This window comes from Carassius auratus, chromosome 41, assembly GCF_003368295.1.
Source record: "Carassius auratus strain Wakin chromosome 41, ASM336829v1, whole genome shotgun sequence".
NCBI classification, from domain to species: Eukaryota; Metazoa; Chordata; class Actinopteri; order Cypriniformes; family Cyprinidae; genus Carassius; species Carassius auratus.
The window spans coordinates 16910194-16930954 of record NC_039283.1 but is presented as its reverse complement, the minus strand read 5'-3'; the positions used below and the strand labels follow the sequence as shown (position 1 = coordinate 16930954).

The following is a 20761-nucleotide window of genomic DNA, read 5'->3' as shown; positions in this document are numbered from 1 at the left end:
GATTTGTATGCATTATAAACACTGGTTTTCACTTCACAAGACTTTAGGTGGACTAGCTGACATGAGATTCAACATGAGGCTGAAGTCATTCAAAAACATGGGGTCAGATGCTTATAAGAAACTCAAGAAACTTATAATAATCTATGTTGAAAACAGCTGTAAATATTTAATATTTCAGAAGAAACTGAGATACATTTTTTGGATTCTTTGATATATTGAAAGTTCAAAAGAAAAGTATGTATTTAAAAATCTAAATATTTAAATCTAATCTAATCTAAAAGTATTTAATACACTCCCCCTATCTCTCATAAGTACATGAGTACACACACAAACACTCCCCAATCTTAACCCTGTATAGAGACAAAAATCTCAAATAGCTTTACTCATGGTTTTATTAAACTCTTACATTTCTTGTCCAAAATACAATACAATACTATATTCTTCTTTAAATTTATAATAAAAAAACTGTTTCTGATTAAATGGTTTGTTGCATTTTTCCCCTCCAGCTGTTTGTGACCCTATGACTTTCACTGCAGAATGGACCTCACGGAAATCAACCATGGTTTTACTGTAGTAAAAAATTAGGAACCATGTTTTTTTTTTTTTTTTTTGCCATAATTATTACAATTTGTTTAACTATTGCTAGTGGTTAATTTGTGGTTACCATGATTTACCTATACTAACCATGATTTTTTTGGTTTTGGTAAACCATGGTTAATGTTAGTAAGGGCTGACCCATTTAGGGTCACAACCCACCAGTTGAGAAGCACTGATCTTCTAATGCTTTGTTTATCTATGTAAATTTTACCATTTACACTAAAAGCATTTGAAAAAACATGTCTGATCAACTTAAGAAAAGAGGTTTTGCCAATCACTCATTTTTTTATTTTTCTTTAAAAAATGCACTTTCTTGATAAACAATCACCACCCGCAAATTATTTTCCCCTTTCATGTCTTTCTCTGAGAAGCAGACAGGAAAAGCATGTAAAGAATCCATAGGCACTGAGAAAAGGCAAACCCACGATTCCCACTCGCTCGTGTTAATGAAGACAAACTACAAACAAGCAAAAAACACAAACATACAAACATTTGACGAGAGCTCTACAAAACCAAACACCTGATAGCAGGAGATAAATGTGCTGTTATTTCCCACAGAAATTAAAATGTCTGTCAGCACCCTTTATGCCTTGGCTTTTGAGTGCATTTTAGTTTTCATAGCTCACAATCAGAGCTGATCCTCTTTGAGACCAGAACAAAATCCTCTCACATTCCCCTGCTAAGCTCTCATAACATCTTCTCTCTGTCTCAGCCAGACATTGAAGGTTATATAAAATTTATTTCTGCCATTTTTCCCCAGAAAACTCCAGATAGAACATCCCTCTAAATCCCTTCTGATACAATACACACTGTTGCATAGGATACAAAATAGTACAAAAGTAACACAATAACATTAAACACCCCAAAAATGTTAACTGTAAACACCCCAACAATTAACTTACAAAACTAAAGCCATAAACAATAAAACAATGAAACAGAGTTGATAGGGAATAAATTATAACCTTTTCTTTTTCTTTTTTTAATTCACAAAGCCCAGTCTTGGAGACTCAGAAGGCTTTGGTGAATTAAGTACTGCATGATGTACAGAAAGACCCAATAAAGGGTTTGTTTGTCACAGATCAAACCAATATTATCATATGCAAAACAACATTAACAGCCAATGACAGTTCAAGAGTTTCATTGGCCCATTTTATGGGTTAAGAATACGTACATTTAAATCAAAGTTAATTTGCTGGTTACTCCTCCTCTTATGCCCTGCGTGTCACCACAACTCAACGAATAAAGCCTTTAGATTTTGTGCGACTTTGGTGTTCTCTGCGTGAGGGGAATGAATAAAGTTATTGTTCATTTAAATGAATGTGTTTATGGGCTCACTGTAAATAATGATGTTCTGACAGTGACCGTGTCACTGAGAGGGGAAAAAAACAAAGCCTTTTTGTTCCAGCTACAAAACAAGAACTGTAAACAGAGGCATACCAAGTTGTCCTATATTCTTTAATCTCAGAGGCAGATACTCTTAATCTAATGACATTCAGTTAAACTAATTTCCTATGTTTGCATTGTTCTCTACCGCACAGAGGAAGGTTTTACGCTTATAAAATGTATTTTGGGCTTCGTCACTTGAGTTGGATGCGGATGAAAGAGCTGCCAAACTGCCATATGGCCACAATTAAGAACAATGTTATAACAAAGTATCCTATGATTAATAAACGATTTGTAAACGCTACATTCATTATTTAAGTTATAGAACGTGATCTTTTCCTAAAGGCCACCCGGAACTGTATGGTACCAATATAAAAAAATTATACAATTATACATATACATACATATATATATATAGAGAGAGAGAGACTAATGGTAACATCACTTTCAGAGAAATGGCTGAAATAAGAAAGTTTTAAGCTCTCCATTCAGGGTTTGTTATGTTTGCAGATTTGAACACCTTTTAACTAAGAAACAACTGCAAACAAACCGAGAGCCTCCTCATAGATATAAGGATTAACCAAAAATACAAAGTGAAAATAGTCTGTCACTCAAAGAACTTAAAATTCACAGTCATTATTTACTCATACTTATGAGTAAAACAAACCTGTATGACTGACTTTTCTTCCAGGAAACACACACACAAAAAAAAAATTCTAAGGAGATCTTTTTTTTTTCATCCAGTTACAAGAAAACAGGTACAGGCTCTTAAAAAATTGATATTAAAGATATATGCGTGTGTTTTTAAGATAATAATCTTCCCCTGAAGTGAGCTCAAATACTGGATTAGTCCTATTTGAGTATGAATTATTTAGTTGAATCAAGAGATTCGTTAAATAAACCATTTAAAAGAGCAATCCATTCATGAAACATGTCCCAAGGAGAGCTGAGATCAAGATTTATCAGTTAATAAAATATTGAATTTGTCACAAAAAAAAACCTGAACTTACGACTTCAGAAAACTTTGAGTATGACTTTGAGATACAGTATGGTGTCTTTCGTAACACTGAATGCTCCAGGTCCAATTCTATGTCATTTAAAATGTCTTAACATGTCATACAGGTTTGGAATATGATTGTGAGTAAATTCACAATTTGTATTTTTGGAGTAAACATCCTTAAGGGGTTGCTTTTCCAAAAATGAGAATTCTATTATTTACTCATCCTCGTGTCATTCCACACTTGTATGACTGTTTCTTATGTAGAAGAAAAAAATAAGCTATTCTGAGGAATTCTGGCAGCCAAACTGTTTTGTTTACCTTCCACAAAAGAAAGTCACACGGGTTTGGAACAATATGATGAGTAAATGTTGACATGATTTACATTTCTGGGTGAACTATCCTTTTGACTAAACAGACAAGAAAATAGTCTGTCCTCAGAATTTAAAGAGGCAGTTTCACTAGAGTTTTGAGTTCAGAAGGTATCATGGAAGTCTGAAACTCAAACCAGAATGTTTTCTGGCTTGGGTAAAAAGGAGAGAAGGCAATTAATTTGATTCAATCACATTTAGTCGAAATCCTCTCTCAGATTTGGATCAGTTTATAGGAGGGCTTGTTTGGAATGATAGCTCCAAACCACCAGAAGAGGAAGAAGCGGATGAGGCTAGTAAAGATGCCAGGTGTGTTGGGCACCTGAAAGACAAAAAATAAATAAAAATGTAAAAATAAATACATTTTAAAATAAAATAAATGACACTTTCTCAGGTCAGCCTCTTCATCATCTTACCATTATATAATAATCATGGAGTTGAAGGCCATACAGTGTCCATGATGTGGATGTGAAAAATGTAGCCACGGTCAAGGAAAAAGACAAGCGCTCCACAGACTTATTTCGCACAATATCCAACTGGTGGAAATGAAGAACACAAAAGTTTTTTGAGAGGAGAATGATGCATTTGCTACCATTTATTATAAAAAATAAATAAATATATATATATATATATATATATATATATATATATATATATACAGAGGAGACGGAATTGTTGAGAGAAAGGGGGACTGAAACATGATGCAGGCAAGACTCAAACCTGTCTTCCACTTAAGCACCAAGGATCAGCAAATCTGAAGCACATGTACTGTCTGTTGCATCACAGCTCCAAACACGTGTTATTTACACTCACCCATAGTCTCTCCCATAACAAGCAAATATGGACACTTGCAGAAAGTGACAGAGGGAAAAACAGGAAGCAACAAAAGGAGGTACAATAATGACAGGAAATGCACCACCGGGCAAAGGAAAGATAGACAGAGCTGGACTGATAAATATGGAAGAGAGAGAGAGATCCAAAACAGGAAGATGGAAACTATGAGAGGGCACAAAAAGAAGGATGGATGTAGTGATAAACAAAAGGTGGAATGCTGGAATGTCACAGTTAGACTTCACACCATTATTTTATCAAGGGAAACGATAAGAAGAGAACATGTGCATTTATTTTAGAGTTGATATATGGTAGATGTGAAACCATCCTCCGTAAAATGTGGAGAGAGTGTTACATGCTATTCACAAACAGCACGTAACACCCCAAAGAGAAAGGAAAACATGAAACACATTATATGACCCCTTTAATGCCGGTTAAATGTATAGGTGTGTACTCACGAGATCAGCGAGAGGAGAGAGGTACATACTGATGGTGAACACACTGCAGGCGAGGCCCAGCTGAGAGAGTTGAGCTTCTCCAGAAGGAATCACCACAGTAAAATACACCCAGCCTACACACAACACACTCACCATCATCAGTGTCTGCGAGAACACTCGCCTCTGAAACACACACACACACACACACACACACACACACACACACACACACACACACACACACACACACACACACAAGTACAGCAAAATTAAGTCAGGGGAAGCTGTTCAGATTAGAATGGAAATGGAAGGATATTCTTTAGTAATACATCAACATTCATTAAGCACATGTGGATTATTTTCTGATCACTCTTACAACTTATTCAGAACTTTTTATTTGTTGTATGTTTTATTTGTTGTATATACAGTGGGTTTCAAATGCCTGTGTTCACATTATAAAAAAAAAACATCAGGGATCAATTTGAGTTAAATCTGGATCTAACCTATATAGAAATATCATGTTATTTTTTTAAATTAAACTTTTCACTCAACTTGTTAACATAACTGATAAAATAACTTGTAAAATATTGTATTGATTTTTCAATTAAATGTTTCATTTTAAACTTCATTCAAATTGGCATTCTAAAAATATAACTTTTGAATAAACTTTTAAATTAAACTTTTCATTCAAACTAGAATTCTGATAACATAACGTAATCTACTGAACTTTCAACTTAAAATATTCCCTCTAATTGTTATGTTGATAATGTAACTTGTAATTAAAAATATATTATTAATTTGTAAATTAAAATTCACACAAATTATCATCCCGATAATAACTTGATATTCATATATATATATATATATATTATTAAACTTTAATTCTAACTGTTATACTGGTAGTGACTTAAAAATCCAAACTTAAAAATACAGGTGCATCTCCATAAATAAGAAAGTCGTGGAAAAGATCATTTATTTCAGTAATTTAACTAAAACTGCTTAACTTGTGTATTAAATAAATTCAATAAACACAGACTGAAGTAGTTTAAGTCTTTGTTTTAGATGAACACCGAGCTGAGCCAGATAACGAACAAACGATTGACTCGTTCTCTAGTAAATAAGCATTTCTAGCAGACACGTCCAATTCAAGAACCGAGGAGCTGATGATACCGCACATGTGTGATTCAGCGTGAAGCAGACTGACACAACAAAGAGTCTGAACCGAACTGATTCTTTTGACGAATGATTCTGAACTGATTCTTCTGAACCAAAGGCTTGAATCAACTGCAATTCATCTTCAGTTCTCTCTTCACAGCAGTTCAGTCAGTGTACTGTTTGAGTACATGAATTACTCCAGGATATTGGTTTGTTTGAACTCAGAGGGAGCATACACACAGCTTCAGTGGAGGAACTGAGAGCTCTTGGACTAAATCTAAAATATCTTAAACTGTGTTCTGAAGATGAACGAAGGTCTTACGGGTTTGGAACGACATGAGGGTGAGTTATTAATGACATAATTTAAATTTTTCTGTGAACTAATCCTTTAAATTTCCACAGTCTGTGGTGATTTGGGGTGCAATGTCATCTGCTGGTCCATTGTGTTTTTTAAAAACCAAAGTCACTGCACCCGTTTACCAATACATTTTGGAGCACTTCATGCTTGCTTCTGCTGACCAGACTTTGGAAGATGGTGATTTAATTTTCCAGTAGAATTTGGACCTGCCCCCACTGCCAAAAGCACCAAAAAGGACCATGGTGTTGGTGTGCTTGACTGGCCAGCAAACCTACCCGACCTGAACCCCATAGAGAATCTGGGCTACTGTCAAGAGGAAAATGAGAAACAAGAGACCAAACAATGCAGATGAGCTGAAGGCCACGGTCAAAGAAACCTGGGCTTCGTTACCACCTCAGCAGTGCCACAAACTGATCACCTCCATACTACACTGAATTGAGGCAGTAATTAGATCAAAAGGAGCCCCTACAAAGTATTGAGTACATGTACAGTAAATTAACATACTTTTTTATTGGTCTTATGAAGTATTCTAATTTGTTGAGATAGTGAATTGGTGAGTTTTTGTTAAATGTGAGCCAAACTCATCACAATTAAAAGAATCAAAGACTTAAACTACTTCAGTCTGTGAGCTGAATTTATTTAATATACGAGTTTCAGAGTTTAAGTTGAATTACTGAAATAAATTAACTTTTCCACAACATTCTAATTTATTGAGATGCACCTGTATTTTTAAGTCTGGTCTCAGACTTTGGATCCCACTGTATAATCAATAACAGTTCAAGATCTGGACAGCGCTAAAAGACAAACCTTGTCTTTGGCATAATGACAGTAGGTGATGATGTATAACGTCTGTAAAAAGGCCCCAATGATGTTTACAGATATCACCGTTCCATCTCCCTTTAATAATCCATAGTACAGCCAGCCTAGATTACTAAAACACACACAAAGACACATAATCATTCAAATAAACTGAAATCTATGCACAATGCGCATATAAAGTTGCATTCACATATACAACATTACTGAATGAAAGCTACAGGTGTAAAATACCAAACACATACTTCAAGCATGTGGTGAGGAAGGGCAGAAACTGAACGTTATCTGCACTCTGTGTGGTCTTCATTTTCTTTAAGTCGGTCCTGCAAATGCAGAGAGGAATATGTTGATGAAGATTTAGACATCTAGTAGGTACACAATACAATACAATACTACAAGAATAAGCGGTATTCTATACCTATTCATAAACTGTAAAAAAATAATAATAATTATAATAATTATACAAAGAGAAGACATGCAATTAGAGTAATATTATATTGGATAAACATAGATATGCAAATCATATGCTTTATATTTTGTAATGTAACTTCATACTGATAGTGAAATTAATTTGTTTCAGACGTTCTGCAGGTTTCAGGCAAAGTGCCATAATTGCTAATACTCTAAAATATTAATATCTTGATGACAGCGTTGGCTAATGTCAGTAGTAACTTAGTATAATGGCGGAAACTTTTGTTACCATGGTATCTTGCTGTGAGGGGGCTGTTTATTAAGTTTGAGTACAGGCAGTTTATATTAGGCGCAACAACATATTTGTAACCACTACAGTTGATACAAAACAGTAGAGAACTTTGTTTATTTAAACATTTATAATTAATTCATTTACATACTAAACAGTAAACTCTAGAAAGGCGCAAGATGTCACCAGATGTGAAGATTATTAAAACCCATAAGTGTGTACAGTTTAGCTCAGCTACATTATAACTGATGTGACTGATCATAAATATCAATTAAAACACTTAGTAACTTACAATCCCGTCGTGAACATCCCGACGGTGAATATGATGCACGCACATGATAGCAGCTGCAGAAAATCCATAGACTGAAAAGGCGAAAAATGAGCTGTGCTTTTATGCAATCAAGCGAATTAAAATATACTTATAAAGCTCCTGCAACAGTGGAACGCTGACGTCCACCTTCTCTATTTCCGTGTTTGTAATCAGTGTGGATAGATTTCTTCACTCTGATTGGTTTTTGCCGAACGCTACTCACTGACGTCATTTTGTAGTCCGGTTGTAGTGAAATAGAGAAATAGAGAGGTAGGTGACTAAATGTAGCAATTTTACGATGTTTCCTAAAGATAGTCCTTTGAATATAATGAGTTTTGTAGTACAGTTTGTCTAGTGTAATGCGGTCTTAGAAACATTACCAAGCGTTCTTAATTAATTTTTGCACTGCCTGACCATTTTTTAATTTATTGTTATAGAAATGATTTAATTATTGTTCTAACTAAACAAAGTTATCTAAACAAATAAATAAATTCTATATTATGATATATTATACAAGTGCCTTTTTTGAAGTAGTAATTTTGTCGAATGTTAATGTAGGCTACTGAAAAGCATGCTTGATTTTAAATGGGGCACAGCATCATTATTCAAATTTTTTAAAGTGCAAGATTTACATGTGCAAAATGTAATTTGACAAATGTTAAATAAATAAAAATAAATTCAGGATACAGAAAATGCTAGCTATGAAATTATATTTAGCAAAGCAAAGGAGTCAGTTATTTTATTCTAAGGGTGACAAATGCCGCCATAATTCTCTGAGATATAAAAAGTTTTCTAAAAATCCAGGTGCCAAAAATAGCCAGTTGAGAAACACTTATATAGCGAGTCCATGTGAACATCTTTAGAATTTTTTTTTTATATTGCTGCGAACATTCTGCTTCATACTTTCAAACTAAATTATGTATTTTCCATTGACATGTGATTACATACAGACGTATCTTCTGTTTAATGTTCCAAGCAAAATGAACAAGTTATATTCTGGCACCAAAGTGTCACTTAACTAAAAGCTGTGAGGTCCTAGCCAGGAAAAAGAGATGAAAAGGGAATGAAAGAGGACAGGAAGGAAGTTTGACAGTGTTAACAGTGCTCTTTGACAATCTTTAACTTTTACACCGAGGCCTCAACATATTTCAGAAAAACTGTTTTCCCTAAAACCGAAATACTTATATAAAAAATAAATAAATAATATATTTATATATATATATATATATATATATATATATATATATATATATATATATATATATATATATATATATATATAATATTTGTATTTTCCTTTTATTTGAATCAAATAAATGTTTTTAATAAAAAAATAAAAAAAAATTCCACACATTTTTTATAATTAACAAATGTCTTTATTTTATATACCTCTCAGTATATACATTTTTTACATAACTATGTACAAGTTTATAAACAAATACAGTACAAAACACAGCTTTTACCAAAAAAAAAAAAAATTCTTTTAACTTATTTGAAAAAAATTATTCAACAGTTTGAATTGTTTGTGCATGTTCTGCTCTCTGTCAGAAGTCCGGCTTCTTTCTCTCACTCTCTCACAAACACAAACAGCATAACCCAACATTCCTATTCAAAACCAAATGATGTTTTATGAAAAAAAACAACAACTTTGATCTCATCTAAACATTAGTGGCAGTACATTTTGTAGGGTGTGTTCACATTACATCACAAAAACCAACTGAAACTAGAGCAACACGAGATCCAAAACACGGGAAACACCAATGCTTGATAACTCTTCTAGATTTACAAACACTGTTATATGCATGAACATCAATTCTTTATAAGGTGCAAGATCAGGGGCAGTTTTAAGATAAATCCTGTGGTCTTTGGCTCAAATCGGTACAGTAGAGCAAAGGTCTTCATCAAACACAATATCTAGTCTACTGTTCACCCTTGTGATCACAATTCCAGTTATACAGCTAATGGTTACAAGACAAGCTCTGCGGTCTTCAGGGTTTATTCTGCATCACATTGGTAATTAAAGTTGTGATTCACTTTTAAGAAAGAAAACATTCTTTTTACAAAAGTCAAATAAAAAAAAGCAGATGTGGAAAATAATCAGAACGGAATTAAAAAAAAATGGAGAAGGCTCTTCAAAAACACCTTTCTCTGGTCACATCACTCTCACAAACACACATACAAACACGTCACTCAGCAACTTGCACGCCAGCACCAAAATTTCAGTTTGTATAAAAAAGGTTCATATAAAATCTATTCTGAAAGCCGGTAACCAGCACCGGTGTTACAGTCTGTTGTGTCCTTAAGGACCAGCGTCCATAAAGTTATCTCATATTAGGCTCAGTGGAGAAGCAGGAAGAGGAATATAGAGATCAACGTGATGAAACTTGAGACGGGAGCAATGCGAACACCCAAACTACCCACGCTCCTCTGCACAACTGGGATCATGGCAATAGGGTCATCTGAAACCAGAAGAGGAGGATCATGAGTACATTTACCAACTATGCAACTTGCGTAATGTCACTCGAACACCTTGGCTTACAAAGTCTAAAAATTCCACAGCTTTTCTAATACAAATGGACATGCTGAGCAATGAGAAGTGCTCACCTGCTGGAAGCCTGTTTGATGGGTTATGGACTCCACCAGCCGCTACCTTCCCCTCTAATTCCTCATGTTTTTCCATGGTCTTCTTCTCGTTTTTAGAACCTAGAAAATATTATGAAATAGTTGGACTCTTAGTAAGGCTTCGTCGTCCTTGTCATCCAGCAAAGATTAAATGTCTAGACAAAAATGGCAAGTTTGAAATGTAAAAACTTATTTGACTTACGATGAGGTCCAACTACATCCACCTTCAGTCTCAAACACTCCTGTCCACGATGGTGAAGAGGCTTGGCTGTGGAAAACAGAGAAACAATTTTGGAATCTGGAATCTGAAGCGCTACAAATAATAATATACTTGCTAATAAGTGCTAAAAAATGCTAATACATTTAGTATTTATGGTTTTGTTTCGTATTGTTTGTTATGGTAATTATTAAAAAAAAAGGGAATTTTTAATTCATATATAATATTTAATAATAAATATTTAGTGTTTGTCAAAGTCAAAGATGTGGATACTTACAAATATAGTAGTAACTCTCTCCCTGACGGAACTCTTTGCCCAGAGTGAAGGGGGTGAAGCGCTGGAACTTCTCCGAGAACTTCTCTGGAGCGTGAGGAGCGAAAGGTCTGGAGCACTCCCAGCGCAGCTGGTCGAAGGACTGGGGCTTGCAGTTCTCGTAGTCCTCCAACTCCACCATGTAGAGCACGTACCGCTCGGCCTCCTGGGATGGGATCTCGCCACGAGTGTAGTGAGGGCAGATGATGTCCAGATAGTCATTAATGCGGACCTCCACGGTGTAATCATCCCATAGGAAACTGGAAGAAGAAAGAGAGAGAGAAAATCCATGAATGGCTGTCAATATTTACTGAACACTTCCTACAATACTGTTGAACTGAACACAGACACACCTCGGGATAAAAATGGCTTGAAAAAAGAACTTGACGTGCACAAACAAACTGAAACAAAAGTTCTGGTGACACTGAAACAGCCTCAGGCATCCGTCCTCAGTACAAATCAAAAGTAAGAGATACACCCTTATGCACGTGTGTGGGTGACTAGTGTTCCCTCTTCACCTGGTGCTTTTATTTGTGTAAAACACCCTGTAAAATCCCTCCTTTCTTTCTTTTTCTTTCTTTTCTACTCTGCATTTTGGTGTCACACTAGGTGAAGGAGTGTAGATGGGAAATTGTCCAACTGTGTTTTCATTATGTCCTTCATGAAATGGCAAGATGTCAGAATTATATATTTATATATATAAGCTAAATAATGAATAATGGCATTTACTATATCAATTATATATTATTATATATTATCTGGAAAATATAAAAAAAAAATTTAACTGATAATAAATTTTTCAATTTAAGTTAGATTTTTCACAATAAATATTGTTCCAAACCGATTATTATATATAAAAAAGGTTAAATATATTTTAGACATGTTTTAAGCTAACACATTAACTTCGACAGCTCTAAAATATACGTGTCTCTTGGCAAAAGAGATGGAGCCGCTTAGACTGACTGGCTCTTTGAATCGTCTCTACGTGTTTTTACAGCCTCCTCTCTGTCTGCCTCTTCTTTTATTATCGTCTCATTTGCTTTTTCCCCTTTTTCATCGGATCTGAACTTCCCTGCTGCTTTTGCCAGATGTACAAATGACAAATCCACAGGCCTCTCAGTATGTTGTTCTTTCTGTGTCTTTGCTTTCATTTTGACAGCGATTTATTATTGTAAATTTTGCCTCAAACCAACTGCATAACATTTATGAATAAATAACATTTTCCTAATATCGTCTACCCCACGGTGACCACAAGAAAGCCATTGTTCGAACCCCATAAGTCATCTGATTGCCTGATTAGCTTAGCGAGTTTTACAACGCTACATGCCATCACATTTCCATATACCCAAAATCTTCAAACCCAATCACATTACCATAACATTTTTCTCACACGGCCCTCATGTGAACCGCCATCAAAACATAAGGCAGCGTCTACTATCCCCCCAGCATGTCCTTTGCTCTATCACTTTCTCCCTTTTGGCACATGTACTTATGTTGCCATTGGGAGCCCGTGGTTAAATGATAGACAGACACACAGGCTCCTCACGGGCCCCCTGTTGTCCACTCCAACCCCCTTCATCTCTCTCTCTTTCCCACTGTGTCTCTGTAGTAAGCATTAGCTGACCTGTCTAAACAGCCTCACACTCTATTCAGACGGAGTGTAAACATACACATCACTGCGCTCATTAGCTCTGGTTAATGCAGTCTCGCACGGCTTCTAATCAGCAGAGTGTTCAAAATACAGGGTGTACGCCTTTCTAAGCTTTTGTATGTGTATTCAATATACCAATCAACAAGTCATGGTTTATGAGACCAAGCAAAGGTAGATTAGATGCTAAATGTGCAGCTGGTCAAAGCGATTCAAATCAGAGCAGTGTGGACGTGTCCAGTGTCGCTCTGCTGTTTCTGAGAACTAGACTGTGTGGTGGGATGCCCCGTCTCACTTCCTCTGACGTCCCTTTGAAGCAGTTGAGCCGAAGATGTTTGAGACCTAATGACAATGTGTTTGCAAGACCAAGACAACAACTCAAATTGGGTGTCATTAATTCCTCCCCCTCCCCTTCTCACACACATCAGCCTCAGGGTCAGGTCTAGTCTTTGGTAACAAAGGTATTTGCCTAGGGATGCACAGGCATATGCATATGGACCATATCCATTCCATATATTTAAACATTTCATTTTTCGCACAGTACATTATACATTATTTATTTATTTGCCCAAAATAGTATTGCGTATAAAGTGCGTCCCTAGATTAGTTTCATGCTGAGAGGGTCTGGTGGGCCCTCACACTACTATTCCCATGTGCAACTAATCTCTCTGAGCTGATCCAAGGCCAGCCGCTGATATCTCAAACAATCACAGAGCAGCTCTGTTTGTGTTTTTCCTCCCAGTGATCGGTCACTTCAAACGCCGCTGTGCCCACTTGTTCCCGTGTGACAGTCTGCTCTGTGATGGGCCGAGCGTGAGAGTGATGCTGTTCAAGAGGGGCACAAATCCATGTAAACACCACACATCCAAGAGGAGTGTCTGTACCTGCAGCCCCCGGGGGTCACATCACCCATCTGTTTATCACGAGACACAGAGGAGCCTGTGTTTAAATGTTTGTGTGTGGGCTTAAAGACTTCAAGTTGCAGTAAGTAATTTGTTTATTCTGACTGATTAGGTTGGTCATGTGATCTCAACATGGGGGCCCACATGAGGTGACCCGCTAGAATAAAACAGTATTTATTAAGCTACTGATATGACAGGAGTCCTCATTTTATGCAAGTTTAAAAATGCTTTCGAAAGCAATTGTAAAGACTTTAAAAAAATTTTTTTATAACAAATAAATGCTGTTCTTCTGAACTTTCTATTAATCAACAAATCCTGAAAAAAACATGATTTCCAAAAGAATATTAAACAGCACAATGGGTTTCAACTTTGATAGTAATAAGAAATGTTTCTTGAGTGTCAAATCATCATATTAGAATGATTTCTGAAGGATCACGTGACACTGAAAACTGGAGTTATGATTGCTGACAATTCAGCTCTGTATCACAGGAATAAATTACACTTTAAAATATGTAATACAATAATATACAGTAAATACAATAAAATGCAGCCTTGGTGAGCGTTTTTTTTATTACATGTAAAATAGAATTTGCTCTCAGATATGTGTTTGTCTGGTTTCCTCTTAATATTCTGTCTGCTCTCCCCCCTTTCACTCTCTGCCAAATGTTTTAAACTGTCAGGCAGGTCAGTAATGTCAAAGTTCAGGGGCAGATTTTTCAGACACACCCTTACGGAGTCAGCAGCATGCATACACACACACACACACACACACACACTGAGAGCCGGTCAGCGCTGTGTGCTTCAGAACAGATGTACTCACTGCCAAATGCACTCCACTCGCTGTCAGCAGTTGACACACACACAGGGTTTGGTTACTGAAAACCTTTAAGACCTGCTGCTTGTCATGACAAGTATTATGATCCTATTTTAGCAGCTTGTTCTCACACTATCAAGTAATAAAACCTGTCTGTACAAGCGCGTGCATGGAGCTTTTACGCTATATGTGTCCGTCTGACTTTTTTTCTCCATTACAAGCATAATATACAGAGACGTCTCAGTCTTACACCTTCGTACCATTACAGTCTGACAGGTTCAAGGTGTTAAGTCACCGCTAAGTCCTTTTAACGTCACTGCTTTTTCACTTTCCTGCCGATCAGTATGTTCTCGTATTGTCCTTCTTGCCCGATTACATGCCGGTAATTACCCCAGCCCTTGTGGAATGGGTCAGAATGCCATCCGGCTAATCCGCTCTTCCAAACCAGGGATTATCACACTGAGCACACGGATCACACCGCTGTTATTCCAGCACCAGACCCATCCAATATGGGCTGTTTGCAGTGGTTAAAGTGAGGTTTAGGGGTGGGTTCATTTCTGTGAGTTTAGAGCAAACCACCAAAATGGCATCCCCATCTATAACTGTCCTTTTGCTCCGCCCCAAATCTGTATATTTCTGAGGCCTATAAATCTTTCTGTCTCTCATCCCCCTCTCCCTCCATCTTCTCCCTCTTTCTTTCTCCTCTATGTTTAAAATCACATTATAAACCTGGGCCTCTTCATTCAGGCTAATTTTTGGAGACACACTTCCTTCTTTCTTTCTGACCTCTAACCCCATCACCCATCCCCCGATCCTATGTTTCTCAGTCCTTCCTTCACAAATGCCTGATTTCCCCCTCCTCCCTTTCTCTTTCACTTTTAAATGGCTGCTAATTGCTCGCTGATATGCTAGCTTGTTGTTTATTAGCACACTGTGAGCTTTAAAGCCAGCGACTTCAGTCACTAAAAGTACTTGTGAAATAATAAACTGAAAACAATATAGGCCTGAATGAAAATGATCACCAAGTACTGAAAGCGTCCTGTAGATGGCAACAGTGAGCTGCTGAAGACTGAATGCAAACTCTCCATTTAAGGTAATTAAGTAACGCCAGGCTACAAGCTTCAGGTTCTTTTGTTTACATTTGTGCGCTTACACAGCTCACACACTTTACTACACCGACAATTACACAAGCTAGCACACTACAGACAGAAAAACAGGAAACCTCCAACTCAACAGGGCAATGGGAATCAAAACAGTAATCAGGGACTGAATGAGATAGACAAAGGGAGTTGTTTGGGAAAGAAAGAACATGGGGAGATGGAGCACGGAGGGTATTCGGACATATAGAGAGAAATAGTGAGGAAGTCTGGCCTGGAGATAAGGAGAGGAGAGGAAGAGCTCAGAATAATGGGATTTAAGGGTTAAAATGAGTGAGGAGAACAAAAATCATGAAAAGAGTTAAAAACAGGACCAAAGTCTATTTTAAATGCACATCAAAAACTGAACTGGAACAACAGATTAGTTCATGTTGAGTTATTAATCATAAATACTTGACCAGTTGAAACCCTAAAATGGAACTCTAATCTCCGGGGGTTGGTGGGGATGGGGGGGGGGGGTCTGGAAATAGCTACGATTTCATAATCAATCAAACCACTAGATGGTAGAACATTCTGTAACGGTTTGTGGAATTATGGATTATATTTCCCATACGCATCCATTTCTGAGTAAATCGGGATTATACAGCACTGGCGTCTATAAATATACAATGTGATTTCTGTGTGAATGGGTCAGATTACACACTTCTACGTATAATCTGAGGCTGAACTCTGTTCGTTTCACAGATTATAGACCTGCCTACGTTGCCGACCATGTTTGCGTGTTTATGAGCCTTAGACAAAGAACGGGGGGAGGGAGGGGGGGGGGGGTTGTTGGGTTAAAGAAGACAGATTTACAGCTGTCTGTGGAATCTGTCTGGTTATATGCTGATCTGCTGTTATCTGTATATGCAAGATAACAACTCAGCAATATAATGCTCAGATATATGTGAAAGATCAAAACAAAGTGAGTTTGCTGAGGAAGGGATGGACAACAAGGAAATGGGGTGGACAATGAGAGGACAGCTGAAAGGTCAAGTATAACATGTTTGCTGGAAGGAATCCCAGTTTACTAAATATACCCAAATCGGGCTGGGCAAAAATAATGATTCAATGATGTTGACATGACGGGACTGTACACTTCCCCTTCAGCGGACTCAGCGTGCAAGCGTAGGCTTGTGAGAAGCTCAAAAACAGACTGTCAAAAACAAAGTCCATATGTCAGTCCGGACCTGAAAATCCAGTCTCCTCGAGGGGAACACTCACGCACACACCCTTCAAACCAGAGTGTCAGTTCGCCAAAGGCCACGCGCGGGAGATTAAATCATTACTGTTCACTCACACCCACTCGGTTAAAGACAATAGAGTGTGTGTTTGCGTTTGTTTGTGTGCGTGCGAATACTTTTACTCCACAGGCAAAATCAGACGATCATGCCAATTGATATTTAACACCTATCTGCCACTGATTAGTCAAGCCTGTCTAATCTACTTATATAATGACTGATTGAGTTTCACGGGCTGATTGAACAATCACTGGCTTTGATGGAAGTTTTTAAAGGAAAGAAAAGCAAAAGAAGAAATCCATTAATGGAAACGGTTTCTTTTTTCTTAGAACATAAGATTAATGACAGAGGTTAATCTCTGAAAAAATGTGCCGTTTAAAAACACTGTGTGATCCCACCACACCTGTCATATTATGACCAACTAAAAATGGGATTATATTTACAGTATGAGACTCTTAAAAGAAGAGATCAATTCAGATTTTAATGTAGATTTCTTTATTTAAATTGCTTAATATTCTATAATTACAAATTTTCCTGTTGTGGTTATGCAACCTTTTTCATGGATGTGAACCATGTCGGAATTAGAGACTGGACCAAGCACCAGACTGCTGCTAAATAATCCCCTCCATCTCTTTTTCTCCATACTCATCTTGACCTCAAATTGGCAATTCTTGTTTGTTTTTACCCAAATTCAAGCAGCTCCTATTACTCAGTCACCCTCTTTTCTGCCTCAGGCTCAACCTTTTCACAACCGGTCCTAAAAAGTGTTTGGTCTCTATTACATGATTTCTTCAGTCTTTCTTCAGGCACAGCTGCTGACATCCCCTCCCTCTCTCTCTCTCATTGCTGGCTGATAGTGAGCCAGGCTCTTCTGAGACCGTGTCTGGTTAAGGCTGGTACACTATACTCATGTTGCGCAACAACAGCACTGCTAAATTACTCACCGAAAACAGACTGAATCACAACAGACGGTGTGATGCACCTGTGACATCATGAAAACTTTCAATCGGGTCATGACCTTGAGCATGGATTCAGTCCAGATATCACTGGTTAACTTTTATGACCACAAGTTTATGAGCTGTGTACGTGCAAATCCAGGCGAAGCAAGTCAATGACTAGGGAAACGATAAGATGTCATCTCATGGTCAAAGATTCTGTTTTACAGTATTAACAGTAACAAGCTAACGTTTACTGATATCCACAAAAGCCCATTTTCTCAGTCTTGAGTTTCCTTCTAAAAGCGTAATAAATCGCTCTGATTGTTGTCATTCGTATTGATCTCTCTAAAGTGTCTGATGACCCGATCTTCCTCACTATGAGGTAAGATTACAATAGCAATCATTTGATGAAACACCAGTCAAAAAGCTATACGATTTATATAACCCCAAATCTGTAAATGGTAACAGCAACAACTTAATATCATACTAAGAGTAACAAGAGACTTCCCAAAAGCCTAAGCTACTACAAGCCATAGATTGCTTGTCTATTGTGGTCATGTCTGTTTATTTATTACTGTGTGTGTGTGTGAGTGTGTGAAAGTTTGATTGTATTTTTAATGCAAAATAATTAAAGAAAGAAAGAAACATCCTCATTAATATAGAGAAACAAGAACTGGCTCATTAATTCCTGTTTTGCTGTACATCTACATATATCAAAAGGTTTGTGCAAGGGATAACTTGGGCATGGTAAATATCATATCACCATGTCAATAAGACCCCCTCACAAATATAGTAAAACTAACATGCGTGTGTGTATATTTAGGCTGATCTGTCTGTCCATCTGTCTGGTTTCTTTCCACGTACTTCTCTGTCCAGCTGCTGCCTCTTATACAGTAATTATCATGTCATTCACTAGCATGTTAAATGTTAGACAGACAAGAGGCATATATGAGCAAACCAATGAAGTGTGTGATAACTAAACAAAGCTAAAACAACTTGAAATAACATTACTCGCAAGCCCGGGCTTATAATTTGTTATGTGTCCAAGATATTATGTGTTTTCTTAATCTATTCATGCTCCTTCCCCCACTGAATGAATCTCAGGAGGAGCAAATAACTAGACACTGCAACAAAACATTGCATGAGCCAGATTAAATAACATGAAGAAGCTGAAGACTGCAAGAAGAAATTATTTAGACTATTAATGCAGTGCATATAACACGTAATTCATATACTAATATAATGCGTACTTGCAAGAATTTAGTTGGACAACTTGTGTTAGTGTACTATCCAGAGATTTCAGATACTGTCAAGAATACTAGCCAGAGTTACATCATATAAAAGGCAAAACGATTTATATAAATATTGAAAATACAGCGGAAAGCTTTCATCCAGTTACAGGAGCATGTAGTAAAATTCTTACTTTGCGTTCGTTCTGTTCCAGTAAACACTGTGTCGCTCCGCAGACGCGTACCAGGCGCTGACGCTCACTGCAACGCACACCAACCACAGAAAATCCATCGAGTCCGGGATATGATGCTCTTCAAATTAATAAATACTTGTGCAAAGGATTGTTTTGCACGTTGAAAACGCAGATATAAATGTGCACTACTACAGTGCGAGAAACGCTGAAACACTAGTGATTCTGTCTACTTGAATAACAGGTTTGTATGAGTCTCCAGCAGAAACAGTCGCGGTAAAGCCTGGAGAAATGTGCGCTCAGTCCGCTATATCAATCAGCTACATAAGCCACGCCCTCAAAGAACAAGCAACCAATGAAAAGAAGCAAGCGTGTTTTTCGACACGCCTCTACGCACAGGCTTACATTGATTGAAGTGAACAGACCATCACAAATAGATTACTGTTGTATAACTTTTATTAACATACTATTACAATTCTATTGATATTGTGAAATTAATTTGTTGTTATTTTATTAATTTTGCTTTGCATTTTTTTTCTTCTTTTTTTATAATACTGTTTATTTATTTATTACTTATGTTTAGTTAGCAAATTAAGGGTTTCAGTTAAAACTTGTTTCAGTTGTTTAAGGCACCTTTCTCATTTTTGCTTAGTGGACATTATTCATCAAATATTTATATTTGTATATGTGTGATGTAATTTTATTTTAGCTTTTTTCAGTCAACAACAGTGTTTTTAAGAATTATATTTTAATTATACAGTAATAACCCTAAAATAAATGTGTGTTTTTTTTTTAATTAAAAATGTATTATTCTATGTGAATACATCCTTATATGTTATTCGAGTTGAATACATACAAATTATTCTAATAGAATACATCATTATAAACTTTCATTTGCATATGTGCAATACAGTACCTTATTTACTTATTGTTTTATAACTGTTCTTTTTACAACACTTAAATTGTAATAAAGATCACATATATTTATTTATTTAGATTTTTCCTAAGTGTAAGATTTTTATAGGTTATATATAACATGTTTTCTGGATAGTATAACCCTTTTCAGCATTAATCAGTATGACAGGAAGTTGAGTAATTTACCGTGGGCAGTCTTTTTATGTCAGTTATGACAGTTCCAATGTAATTTCCAGTCATACATTACACGGTGTGTTGAGTATATTGACAAACAAAGCAGGCTTTTCCTGGGTATCAATTACAAAAATTGCTGCATTTGAATGCTGACATCAGTTCCAGACATCAGGGTTTTCCCCCTCATCCCACCTTTACTTGGGCTGCCTGGTTCTCTCTAACCCAGGTCTGGCTACTCATCCTGGGGTCACAGTATTTTTACCCTCACTTAGCCCATGTCTTGACTGGAGGGTAGAAATGTGAGCAGGGCAGAAAGTGTGTCTACCTGTGGACTTTTTGGGCTGGGCTAGGCAAGGCTGGGCAGGCTCATGCATGTTCCATGTTGCGGAAGGCTTCAGTTTGGGACGATTAGTCAAGGCTGAGTGTGTATACTTGAGTGAGGGTGCTTTTCCATTTGAGAGCAATG

At 36.8% G+C, this 20761-nt stretch overlaps 2 protein-coding genes across 2 annotated transcripts; both read right to left on the bottom strand.

Moving 5' to 3' along the window:
* Positions 1–374: 374 nt before the first annotated feature.
* LOC113059060 (sugar transporter SWEET1) lies at positions 375–8116 on the bottom strand. The gene is made up of 6 exons (XM_026227284.1): positions 7938–8116; positions 7191–7268; positions 6937–7060; positions 4638–4799; positions 3765–3884; positions 375–3670 (listed from the first exon to the last, which is right to left on the bottom strand). Exons 1-6 carry the CDS (start codon positions 8003–8005, stop codon positions 3563–3565), a joined length of 660 nt encoding a protein of 219 aa, XP_026083069.1. The 5' UTR covers positions 8006–8116; the 3' UTR covers positions 375–3562.
* A 1242-nt stretch (positions 8117–9358) lies between these two features.
* Positions 9359–19500, bottom strand: LOC113059059 (ephrin-A1-like). The gene is made up of 5 exons (XM_026227282.1): positions 19210–19500; positions 11072–11367; positions 10780–10845; positions 10560–10658; positions 9359–10414 (listed from the first exon to the last, which is right to left on the bottom strand). Exons 1-5 carry the CDS (start codon positions 19305–19307, stop codon positions 10293–10295), a joined length of 681 nt encoding a protein of 226 aa, XP_026083067.1. The 5' UTR covers positions 19308–19500; the 3' UTR covers positions 9359–10292.
* Positions 19501–20761: the final 1261 nt, after the last annotated feature.

Coding starts and splice junctions, on each gene's coding strand:
- LOC113059060 (XM_026227284.1), bottom strand. CDS start 8,005: ATGGATTTTCTGCAGCTGCTATCATGTGCGTGCATCATATTCACCGTC. Junction 7,269..7,937: donor GGGATGTTCACGACGGGATT/GTAAGTTACTAA, acceptor CTGCATTTGCAG/GACCGACTTAAAGAAAATGA. Junction 3,671..3,764: donor TCCATGATTATTATATAATG/GTAAGATGATGA, acceptor TTTGTCTTTCAG/GTGCCCAACACACCTGGCAT.
- LOC113059059 (XM_026227282.1), bottom strand. CDS start 19,307: ATGGATTTTCTGTGGTTGGTGTGCGTTGCAGTGAGCGTCAGCGCCTGG. Junction 11,368..19,209: donor TGGAACAGAACGAACGCAAA/GTAAGAATTTTA, acceptor TTCTTCTTCCAG/TTTCCTATGGGATGATTACA. Junction 10,659..10,779: donor GGATGTAGTTGGACCTCATC/GTAAGTCAAATA, acceptor AATATTTTCTAG/GTTCTAAAAACGAGAAGAAG.